This window comes from Atta colombica, unplaced genomic scaffold (assembly GCF_001594045.1).
Source record: "Atta colombica isolate Treedump-2 unplaced genomic scaffold, Acol1.0 scaffold163, whole genome shotgun sequence".
Taxonomy (NCBI): Eukaryota; Metazoa; Arthropoda; class Insecta; order Hymenoptera; family Formicidae; genus Atta; species Atta colombica.
This window is the reverse complement of record NW_017259254.1, coordinates 806,384-819,467: the sequence shown is the minus strand read 5'-3', so window position 1 is coordinate 819,467 and position 13,084 is coordinate 806,384. Positions and strand designations below refer to the sequence as shown.

Genomic DNA, 13,084 nt, shown 5'->3' with positions numbered 1-13,084 from the left:
ATATATATATATATATAGTTAAAATATGTAGATAGATAATTAATCTCTCTATATGATAGAGATTAACTATTCGACTGATTAGTTAAAATATTCCACCCATACTACGATGATAATTAAGCTGAGTATGCTGAGCGTAATCGTAGCCTTGGTCATACCATTCTGGCGTTGTCCCCGCCGTATTCGGAGTATTCGAAGACTGAGTACTTTGGGAATTTCCGTGTTGATGATTGCCATAGTCACTGCTCTGAAAATGATTGAACTGTCCCCAGCTGAGCTGCGTTCTAGACCAATCAGTGTTACCTAAAAGTCAAAGACATAGACAAAATAGATATAACTAATATATCTTGGCGGAATCGCAGACATAAGATTTCGAATTTAGGCATCATTCATTATACGTTAATGTATTTCAAATTCAAAAATTTGGAACCTGTATTTATTAATATATTTGTATTTATATTATTTCTTAATTGTTGTTAATATATATTGTTTTTATTTAACATATTAAACAACAAGGTTAAAATGATTTCAAGAGCATTGCGAGCATCAAGTAGAAGCCTTATATTGTCTATAACTGCCTTTACCTAGTATAAGTTTCTTACTCTTCTAAGAAAACCCAGTGACTCGCAAGATCTTATAAAGTACTCACCGGCGTTGTGTGAAAGCGACGGCGCACCGTGCGCGACGGGTGGTTGCATTGCTGATACCTGCGCGAGTTGCACGGAGGCTGCGTGTGCAGGAAGCGAGCCGATATGACCGGAAATGGTGACTGCGTGTCCCTGAAGAGCGCTGCTCGTAGTAGGTACCTGAGCCATTGTACTCGTCATTTGGGCGACAGCGGTGCTGCCGGAGACTTGGTGAACGCTGCTAGGCGTCTGATGCAGCGTCGTCGGGCTATGATGCAACGTGGTGGGTACCTGCGGTATTCCGCTCGGCATCTGTGGCACCTGCGGTATCTGTACGAGCTCGTGACTAGCCGCGGCGTATTGGCAGGTCGTCAACTGCAGGTTCGTCATCGGGTGCTGTATATTACCATTGTGTTTACGAAGTCGCGCCCTGCGATTGCTGAACCACACCTGAAACGGTGTACATGACACTTGACGGTAGCACCTTTTCGATGAAATCGATTTGACGTAATCGTGACAAAGGCATTAACGTTTTTTACTCGCGCTGTGTAGAGCATATGGGAACACCGAGTGGCTCACCGCTCAGTGCGATTTGACTCGCGATTTAGAGTTCAGATCCTACTTGCGCCGTATACGCAATTTTTCGCGGTTCGCTGTTCGGATCAGCGTTAAACTGCATATCCCATATCAGGATATATTTATGGATCTTTCCAAGCTGGAGGTTTGATATTAGACAATCTAATTCCGGAAAATAATCGATTGTTACGAAAACCTTATGAGAACCAAAGGTAGGCCTTGTCTCGTCTTAGGATGTTGCGCCATTGAATGGATGGTGTATAGCGTACAGTACAAGCAATATCCTGGCTTTTATTGCTTCCTCGAATTTCTATTCTTTGCTTCATTCTTTACTTGAATTGTAACTAGCGTTACATAAATGCCTGACAGAATCTTCATTAGCAAAATAATTTTATCGAAAATAATTTGACCTTAATTTAAGGCATATTTTTTAATCGTTTTTAACAATTTCTAATAATTGATAAAAAAATAATTAAGATTGGATAATCAGAAATTCTGTTCGAATTGTGTTCATAAATGAGGTGATGTATTTTACGTAAACGTTAGCCAACATCATATTCACCTGAATTCTCGCTTCCGTCAGTCCAGTTCTCTGGGCTAATTCCTCTCTGGAGTAAACATCTGGATATTGAGCTCGTTGAAACGCAGCTTCCAGCTGTTCGAGCTGCTCACTAGTGAACGTCGTTCTGCTTCTGCGTTGCTTTCGCTTCAATTGAATGCCCGGCTCACTTTCCGTGTCAGAGTCGTCACCGCAGCGACCTGGGCCATAAAAATAACGAGCATTGTCATATTTAAGAAATTCAGAGAAAAATATTTAAGATATTCTAGAAATTCAGATTGACATATTATTCCGAATGACTTATCGAGAAGGCTTTTTACTAAAATTTATTAAAATTCCGAGATTATGATATAAGTATCTCTCTTAAATATAATTAATCTTATCTTAATTCCACAATTATTAATAAATAAAAATGTTAGTATAATAGTTACTAAAACGTAAAAAATTTAGCAGAAAAAATACATCGTGTGCCGTAGGCTTTATATATTTTACATGTGTTTTCGTAACAGCCTACGGCACACAATATTTTTCCTGCTAAATTTCTTGCATTTTAGTAAATTATTAGAATTACACACAAAACGCAGAATTTCTAATAATTTACTAAAACACAAATAATAGGAAAAAATGCATCATGTGTTTCTACAGATGTGTATCCACAAAAGGAACATAGAGCAGCATTTGTGTTTTTATTGTCTGTTTCCGTAAAAGTTCCGTAAAAATTTTATTTAGTAGAGGCAATGTCTATTAGTTGTTATAATTTGTTGTTGTTTATTTCTAGCAACAATAGACAATAAAAGTTCTTCATTTTGATCACGGATATGAACCTTTATGTATCATATTATTACATATTTCACACATATCTGTTTTAAATGCAAGTTATTATTACAAGTTTTTCTGTATCAAATCGATATTTCATTGATCTTAAAATAAAAAATTTCCTAGTTTTCTTATATCACCAGCTATTTTCATTCGAAAAATATGAATTGGCAAACACCATGCAAAGTAAAATTTCTTTTACAAACGATTCGTAAATTATGAGCATGTACCGGGAAAGCTTTCGTAATGTCAAAATGATGACGATCCTTTAAAATTCATAGCGATTATTAATTGGTGTTAAAACGGCCGTCATTGCTAATCGATAAATCGTCGAGAAAGACGCTCTGTCACTCAATCCGCCGTTGCATCGTCGATGAACTCGCCTCTTTCTCTGAATGGGATATTGATGAGACGATGATTATCATTTGTATAATACGCGTATCCAACGACGGCTATTCCGCATAGTCATCGTATTTCCTACGGCTTAATTGTTTTCTATGATTGAATTCAACTCATTTCACCCAATATTTCAAAAGTCCCAATATATCGCCATCGTATTTCCTACGACTTAATTATTTCCTATGATTGAATTCAACACATTTAACCTAATATTAAAAAAAAAAAGTTGCAGTATATAATCATAAAACTATTTAACTTTGATTTTAGTTTTAGTTAATTAAGTCGATTGAAATGAATCGAAAAGTCTATATTCGTTTATCAATTTTATGTGAAGATAACAAGAATTTCCGACTTAAAGTCTTTGCAATATTCTATCTGCTTGCACGAGTAACATTATGCGTTCTGCATATGGTCGCATGTACACTACATATACCGCAGTCATTAAAATATCCATAAAGTGCTCGTAAAAAGTAAGCAATGGTTACCATCATGTTCACCGCCATCTTGTCTCGTTTTCATAGTTTTGATATGTTTTATGATCAACTACTTTTTCAGTGAAGTTGATTGCTTCTTGAGGAATTTATTGATGATATAATGATTTTCTGCTCTCTCTACAAAAATTTACCCATTTATTGTTACGAAAATTATAGAAGACATTGTCTCTGTAGAATAATTAAAAAAAGACGAACTTTGCAAGTGCATTCCATCAATAAATTCTTCTTTTTTCTTCTCTTTTCTACGAGAGTTTTTCTAGACTGAGAAAAAGAAGAAAGATTTTAAGTATATTTTTTAGTGTATCTACATGGAAAGAACGTTTGCCGAAGAATCTAAAATTTAGATATCAATTTGAAAATAATTTTGTTGGATCGCACCAAATAATTAATTAGAAAAAAAATAATAGAACACTTAAATTGCTTATTAGAACATCAAAATTTTTTACACCAGATACTTTGGCAAAATTGTTCTTTCTATATGTAATTATATATATTTTATTAGCCTAAAAAAATTGATAATCTCTTCTTGGAAATTCATCTTATTCTTCTCAGAACTTGAGTGTACTTTCCACCGTTTAAATGCACTTATCAAGTTAATCTTCATTTCTTGAAACTTATTTCCTATAAAAGGTCCAGTCTTTTCGAGGACAATAACGTCATGCCTTCGTTTCATCGTTGCTCAACCATTCGATACTTAGAATTAAATCCTCCTCGAAGATTCTGCGAACCTCATAATACCTTCGCATTCAACACTTTGTTCCGTAAACATTTCTATGCGATACGCTTTTACCTTCGTGCCATTGATATCTATTTGGCTGAGAGAACCAGGAGCTCGTGCGTTCATTTTCCTAGTAAAAGAGAGAAAAAGAAAACACATACATAAACACGTGAGACTATCGGTAGAAACTGACCGGGCTACCTTGCCAAATATTTACTCCTAAGTCGATTCCCTTCCTTATTGTCCCACAATCGTCCCATTGTCGCTCAATCGAGCGTTCCCGCGAACCATTGTCCGCGATCCAAGACGGACAACGTCATGCTTTCCCTGCCATACTCATCTTCGTTCCATCTATTTCGAAATAACATTTAATCTCGTGCACAATTTTATCGCTCGATCGAACGCACGCGGGGGCACATGGTCGACGATGAGCAACGAGTGGCTTGTTGTGACGTCCGACAATCCACCCTGACAACAAACAGGGATTAGCTCGCTCTTTTATTTGCCGACCTACACCAGCGCGCTATCGCCGATTCCGCGATGCGGAATTAAACGGCGACGACAGTAATTCTGTTTCTTACGTCGTTCAGGCCGATTTTTCGTTCGCGATCCGCGTTTTACGAGCTCACGTTCAATTGAGATCGCCTGAGGTCTTTTCCTTGAAATATTCGGGATTTAAACAAGAAAGAAAAGATTGATTTATAATACGATGTGTACGATTTCGACGTAAAGCTTAAGATTTATGTAATAACTCAAATTCTGAAAAAATTTAACGATTATATATTCCTTAAAAAAATTATTACTTAGAGCAGATACATCAATTTAACTGCAGATTTAATTAATGCCTCTTCAGAAAAAATTTCTGATAACGAGATTAAACTTATTCTTGATATATTTGATCTTATCACAATTTTATAAAAATAAAACGATATTAAAATTAGATCAATATAGTTTTCTCCCGAATTAAATAAGATTGACTTATTGTCTTGAAACAAAAGTAACATGTAAATTTAAATTTATATTTTCTTATGTTTAGAATAAATTTTTATCCGATGTTATAAGCAAGATGCTGGCGCCATAGCAAAATCAATGTGGATCATTTTATTCTCGATTTAAGAATGTTCATTTACGAGTAAATTCCTCTGTCAAAACAATAAATACAATTATCCTATATTGATCCTATTATATAATTATTCTTATTTGATCCTATTATTTTACGATAGATTCATTAAGGAGTAATATTAATTATAGCATTAAATCCAGAAATTTTTTCTGTGAATGCATTCATATATGATCTCCATTTATTAATGAGAAGCGAAAAACGAGAAGAAATTAATGCAATCAGGCATTTAAGTAAATAGATGGCTACAATACTTTATGCGTTAGTTATTTAAAAAATCTTATTCTGGAAAATAAAAAAAAATTTTCAGAAGTTTTAAAATAATTTTTACATTCTTTTTACATTCTTCTGTTTCATAAAAATAAAAATAATGTAAATTTAATTCTATACATGCTGTTAAAAAATATAAAAATAAAATTTGTTTGAGATGTTCTGAGTATCCCACTTATCTACTTAAAGATTAAACGAGTTGAATGTCGTCTCTAGATCGAGAGATGGTCTCACGTGACGTTTGTAAAAACGCGATTCGCAAGAAACAGAATCGATGGATATCTTTTCGAAGGACCTGCTATTTTCCTTACGTACAGTAGAACCTGCCTCGAATCTTGCCAGCGAACAATAGAGAATGCTCTCTTTCCTTGCGGTTTTCACCTCGCTCGACGAGGGAATGAAACTAACGGCGGCGGGATTGCGGCTTTCGAGTGTACAAGAAAACCCAGCGGCCGTCCTTTGAGCCCGAGTTCATTCTATTTATTGTACGGCGTTACATTTGTCAAAACGTAATGTGGACTCTACGCATGTGGAGGCGGATGCGCCGGCATCTAGTCAAACTTAAATAACGCCTAGGGGCTTTCAACAAAGGTAGATATAAGGTACGATATTCAGCATCTGTCGAGATTTCGCACGATGGCATTGATTAACAGAAATAATTTTCTCGTTTAATGCTAGTTGTAGTAGGTACTTGTTTAATGCTAGTTTTAATAATTTCTAAATTTGTTTCTCATCTCGGTATATCTCGGTGGTCGATTTTATACAGAAGATTGCTGCATTCAGCAGAAAAGAAACTTTGTAAATGTCACAAGATCTTTTAATATGTTTTTATTATAAAGAAATAAATTAATTTATTAATTTTATTTCATATCAATTATTCGTTTTGTAATCGCTATATATATCCTTCTTAATTGTTTTTTAATTTAATAATTAATTCTTGTTCTCATTTTCTCGCTGGATTTAATGTATAAATCATCATATTAAAGAACTATCATACTACAATTGCAAAGCTATTTTTTCTGCTGAATACAGCATTTATAAAAACTGTTATAAAAAATTCTTTAATATGATTGATTTTGCCCTTAGTTTCTCACTAGATTTAAATATATAAACCAATCATAATCAAGAATTTTACAACAGTTGCAAAGCTGCCTTTTCTGCTGAATGCAGCCAGTTTCAACGAAACAGCACTCCCGCTTTTTGAAACGGTATCATCGAGCACAAGTGTAATTTTTGAGTACGAACAAACTTTGACTTTCAATGTCGATGCGACAAGTAGTGCAGGAGACCGCGAGAAGTCACTGCTGAGCTCACTACCGCGCACTTGGCAGTCATCGCGCGTCTTCGGGTGCGTTACGAAAAAAAAAATGATGGACATCTTTCGACGTTCACCATCGTCTCCCTCCTCCCGCTACCTGTGGCGACGACGAGGCCGGTGACAGGAATTTAAACCTGGGTTCCGCCACCTTTACTGTCTATAGATGCAACTTGTCTCCAAGCTATTCTCCCATTCTTCCGTTTGTCATACCGAGGAACGTGGTCGAGCCGCCAAAGATGCCGCCAAAGGGGATCCCCCGTCGAAAGATCCACCGCCGTTTGACGGTCGCCGGAAAAAGGTCACTTCATCACGTAACCACCTTTATCTCGTCTTTCCAGAAGATGCGCACCGCGATTAAAATGCACCGAGGACTTCGGCCTCGTACTCCTTTCAAGAGACTAAGGTGAGAGAGTGAATCGCGCGTGTATCGCAAAAGATGCTGAGGATAGGAAAATCGAAGCACGAACAAGCTTTACATATGATAGACATTTCAGAAATTCTTGAGATTTTCAAAAAATTCTTTGCATAATTCTTGACACGCACCAATAATCTTTTCAAGATCATATCTTTATAATAAATGATTAGAATCGATACAGATTTGAAAATTACTTTGTTAGACCATCAAAATAATTATGTAGAACGTTTAAATAATGATGATAATGCTGCAAAAAGTTTAAACATTTTAGCAACCAGTTTAAGTATAAGTAACCTAATATAATTATTTTAATGGTTCGAACAAAATTATATTTAGATCTGTATCTAGCTAAATTTTAGATATTTCAGCAAAACTGCGTTTTTCTGAATAATACTCTTCCAACTTCCAAAATTAGAAAATTTCTAAAAATCTTAAGATTTTTTTAGATTCTCTATGTATTTTTATTAAATAAATTTATTTATTAACCCTCCTTAATTAACGTGAGTCTATATTGAACTTATGCAATTATATCTCCTTGGAGCTGGCGGTGTGTCTATATCGTATCTCCCTCAATTATTGTATATTCTTTATGTTACATTTGCAAAATTATTATTAAAGTAAACTTATAGTGAATTCGATTGGACTGATGCATTTTTAAGCCGTACACTGATTTAATCTAAGTATAAATGCAAGTATTTCGAATTATAAAATACATATTTTACTTAACAACAATAATATTAATTAATGTTCAAATTAATTATAATTATGATGTAATTATATAAACGATCCTATTTTTAAATTTAGTATTATTTAATATTGTTGTGTTTAATTTTGCTTTTCTAGAGTAATCCTAAATGACAAATTTACAAAAATGTGTGAATAAAATTTGCAATCGTAATCAAACATATCGAGACAAGAAGACATTAATCAATATATATATTAAATGCACCATATACCTCGGTCAAATCGCTAAGATGTCTGCACAAAATGAAGGAGATTAAGGTTCGAATCTTGGCTAAAGTTGATAGTTTTCGCAACAAATTCTCTACAGTGTGTTAAAGATACTCTTAATCAGTAATATTAAATTGCATATCAATTTAATTTGTAATATTACGTACTTCAGTTTCAGTTTGAATCCTGTATTCATACTGAAACTGAAGTACGTAATATTACAAATTAAATTGATATGCAATTTAATATTACTGATATATAGTCTGTTTTTATTTTAAGATTGTCTTAAGTAAGAATGTCTTAAGATACAAATACGGCTCTGTAATTGGCTTATAACATGTTAAAGCTATACTTAGACAGTTTCAAATATAAGAACTGACTATGAATACTGGTCTAGGACTGTGTTTCAAGACCGGGAAATAATCAGCACGCAGTTTGCTTGAACTGCAAACTGTAAAATTGTAAAATTCATGCAAAAAATATTTTTAGATACGCTTTGACCGAATGGCCTTGTTCGCTTATTTGTGTTGAATATTTTCTCAGTTGGTTTTCACTTAATATTATACAATATTTCAATATGCATAAATGAGTTTTACATAGATTTGATATCAATGACTGTGTTACACGGATTTTGGCTTCTGATTAATGATAATTAACTTCTTGTCTTGATATATTCGATTACGATTGCACAAATATTCACATTTCTGCAGTTCATTTAAGATTACTAAATTCTAGTAAAAAGTAAAATTACTAAACTAAAAAATAAAATACTAAAATTAGAAATAAGATCTCTATATGATTACATATTACATCACAACTAATTAACACAAGAATATATATAAAATTAAATGTTGAAACAATACATGTATATGTATTTGGAACAAATTTATTTCAGATATATGACTATGCGCCGATTACTTTCAGACTTGCAACATAATTAAACAACTGAAACAATAATATTCCCTGCAATTTAAATTAGATGTTCGATTTTGATGCACTTTGCCATTAACATTTTGAAACCTATAAAATTACTAAAATCTAAGAAGAGGAAATCTGTATCAATCTGACTGATACTTCTATATTTAAGCATTTCGGCAAATCTTCCGCTCTCATTTAAATGGCAACATCTATCCAGCGAATATATCAGTGCGACTAATTATCAATTATCATTATTGACTCGTTCGGGATCGGCTTCTTTTCCCTCGGCGAGACGGGGGTGGCATGGCACAGAGTGTGGCCAGGTGTGTTCCTCGCGCCGTGGGGACGTTCGAGAGGCAGATCAGTGGTGTTCGGCGAGTCAGCATTCCTTCGCGCGGCCTCTGACATCGGCGGTCCTCTCAGAGGGCTCTACCCGTCTCCCTTCGATCCTCGGGATCCCCATCCGGTTTTCCTCGTCCTACTCTTACCGGCCGGAAGAAAGGAGAAAAAAAGGTAGCTGCTAGAGAGCGCGAGCGGGAGGCAGAAAGATCGAGTATTATGCGCGCGTGTGTGTATATGCGTGCGATCATTTAGGTGCCCATATGTCGGACTTGTAATGAGAGAACGAATGCGCTCTCCGTCGGGACAGGGAGGCGGGCACTCGATGAAACGCTTTATAGATTATCGCCTCGGCTCACGCCATTGTTTTATCGCGTACGCAGTCGTCCTGTTAGCGCGTCGGCGCCTGGAAATGTCAATTATACCGAGTGTGTAATTAAGTTTGCAAGAGTCCGTGTCCAAGTCCCACTTCGTGCTCACCACCTATCCGAGGGAACATCAACCGCCCTCGTGTCATCTCTCTCTCTCTCTCTCTCTCTCTCTCTCTCTCTCTCTCTCTCTCTTCTCGCGTCGCTTCCTGAAAGAGCTCCTTTACATGAGAATTTGACGCCATTAAATTTTGTGAGTTTTGTGAATTATTCTCTTCGTACTCGAGGCAAAAGTGATTTTATTTTTATTCATTTCATTGTCGTTTCTCATTCAGCGATGATATAAGACCCGGCGGGAGTCGACGCTGTCGACAAGCATTATGCATCGGTGGGTGAGTTACTAGCTTCACTTTCAGGTGATCCTGTCGATGAGCGCGCACGCCTCGGGGCCATCGTTGGTTGGCTTCGTTGATAGGCACAATCAATATCGGTCTCACGAGGATGAAAAGCGGCCGATCGGGCCGTGAATAGATCGCGTGAAAAGACGCGTGTAATCAATTATGGGGAGAGGGGGATGGTCCCGCGGTGTCGAGAGCAAATATCTCATTCGTAGCAACGTCATCCAGAAATGTGCCGGTCAGCATCCCTGCTGCGTGTGCGTTGCGCTCGTACACGCGCGTACACGCGCGTATACGCGCGTCCTGTCGCCTCGACGATCGCACGTACATCCTGTATGCCGTGCCGTGGTGTACGCGAAGTCATTTTGTGCGATTAACACGTTGATCGCGAAGCGAGATTACCGTAAATACAGCGAAATGACTCACGCCGTTATTGTTAACGGCGAAGATTCACGATAAGGCGTTTTGCTCTTGGAACGTCGCGCATTGTTAGTCAGTAAAGCCCCGCTAAACGCAAATTAACATTATATCAATATTGTAATTTTCCATTCAACAAATATAAATGTAATATAACGCATAGAATGAATGTAACATTTCAAAGAAGCTACGCAGTTTCTTATCGTTATCTTCATCAAGATAAGAAATTACTTGCATTTAACGATATTAGATAATCCGTAAACCACGTAATTTCATTGAAGAAAATACTCGTGGAAGACTCAAAAGTATGTGTTATATTACATTTATACGGTCATAATGTTAAATAACACATGTTATAGATAATAGTTATACTGCTGACTAGGAAATTATAGCGTAATTTTACGGTTAAGGAAGTCACGCGGTTTGCGGATTATTTCCGTGTTCTTTATGTCATTAAATATCAAAGCAAAGTTGCTTCGTATCCTACGAAATGAATGTTTACGAAATGTTAGTTTTTAACAATTATCAAGACACGAGATAACTTAGTAAGTAAACCGCGAGCCATTGAAACTTCAAAAATATTAGGTATAAGAAAAAGAAATCCATTATTTTTACATAAAATTGAATGGAAAAATAATGGATTTCTTTTTACACCTAATATTAATAGTTACTATTAGTTTAATTTCAACGAAACATCCGTCAGTAAGTAATGAAGATTCAAGCCATTTCAGAACGTGATGCTAGCATGGTAAATTCGTTTTTTTTTTTTTAATTGCAATCGATCATGCATGAATGATTTTTCTCCTGCCGATGCACAGCGATCGAGGGAAGGGATCTGAAATCGAGTATCTGGTGGAACATTTACACCAAGACATTCGAAGATATAATACACACATTTGGTGGGCTTGACGTTCTTCTAAAGCGGGGTGGAGTCTGCGCGAGGATCGCGGCAATGGTTACTCGAACTATAAGCAACATCCGTTGTCGCATGTAGATCGCCGCTGCTTTCCTGCGCCTCCCTTTTGCTTTTCGCGTGTCGAATCGGCCGCTGAATGGTGGAAAAGGTGCCGCACCTCCGTAGGTTATAAATCTAGCCCCGGCACCACCTTTCCACTCCCGTCGCTCATGTGGGTTCCGGAGATGCGTGTGTGAGGTCCCCCTAAATGGTAACAAATGTCCTCAAAACGCCAACAATGAGCCTGCGAAGCGGTTGACATCCGTGAGCCACGGTCTGTCTTCCTGTCAACGCCCATGTATACGCGCCGTAAGCGTGTGAGTGCATAAGGGAAGAAGAGGGATGAGACCGGTAGTCCGGTACGAGTCCGATCTCGATGACAGTTTTCGCTGATATAACGACAAGCCGCTACAATTAGGCCGTGTTGGTACTCTCTGAGACACGATCTCTTCGTCGGCATCGTTGGTGGTCCGTGTAAGGGCAGTTGTGATGACGGTGCAGAGTTTTCTTTTATTTGCCAGAGTCCCGTTCCTTTCTCCACAAACAATCGCCTCTCGATTATGACTCTGAGAATTATTATGTATTCGTCCCCGCGCGCCTCCATCCTCCTCCACAAGTTCGGAATAAAGAATTCATAGAAGATGTCCTGTGCATCGATCCGGCGATCACGACTGAGTTCTCGACATTTTTTTTATTAGCTGCATTTTAATGGGGATCAACTTATGAGTAGCATTTTTCTACGTTCATAACACAGGCCTCAAGTGAACGTTGACAGCGTCATGGTCAGTTTCGACCTATCCATTGACCTGACCACTAAAATTATGTGGTGGTTAGCTATGCCTTTCGGGATGAAACGAGCTACCGCGCTCATTATTTCGAAACCGCATTGCTGGTGGTCTTTTTAAAAAAATACAAAAGCGCCGACTTTTTTTTTGTTTCGATATCGACAATAAATTTGTGATAACTCGACGTTGTTGGGTAAATTCTTCGAAAATATATAACAATATTCTTTAATTTTCTCATTGTTGAATTGCTATCTTTGAGGATTTGAAAAATAAAGGATTTTGCTTCCTTGGAAACATTTGCTATACAATTTTTTATTTAAGGTCATTTAGAAAGTAAAGATTTGGCTTGAAAGTAAAGATTTGACAAAAAAAGTTTAAGAACAATTTATGTGAGCAATTTCCTTTGAACTGAAACTTTCAATTGGTCTCGAAATACGTAGGTATATAATGATTTCCATGTTTAGTATATTCATATTTGAATAATCACTGCGTTTTTTATTATTATAAATATATCTGAAGATGGCCAAATCGAAAGGCCGAAACATCTAATAATTTGAATCGATTAAAATATAATGATTTTTATTATGTCATATACTCTATTTTTCTCAATATAAAATTTGTAATTTAGATTCTTACATATTCTTT

The 13,084-nt window shown here is 36.5% G+C and overlaps 1 protein-coding gene across 1 annotated transcript in view; it reads right to left on the bottom strand.

Annotated features, from left to right (window-relative positions):
• Window positions 1-82: 82 nt before the first annotated feature.
• Window positions 83-13,084, bottom strand: part of LOC108686006 (protein gooseberry-neuro-like) — a 28,686-nt gene continuing 15,684 nt past the window's right edge. Inside the window, exons 4-6 of the mRNA XM_018191038.1 lie at window positions 1,762-1,958; window positions 647-1,073; window positions 83-300 (exon numbers count right to left, since the gene is read on the bottom strand). Of these exons, the coding sequence (XP_018046527.1) occupies window positions 83-300; window positions 647-1,073; window positions 1,762-1,958 (842 nt within the window). The remainder of the gene's footprint in view (window positions 301-646; window positions 1,074-1,761; window positions 1,959-13,084) is intronic.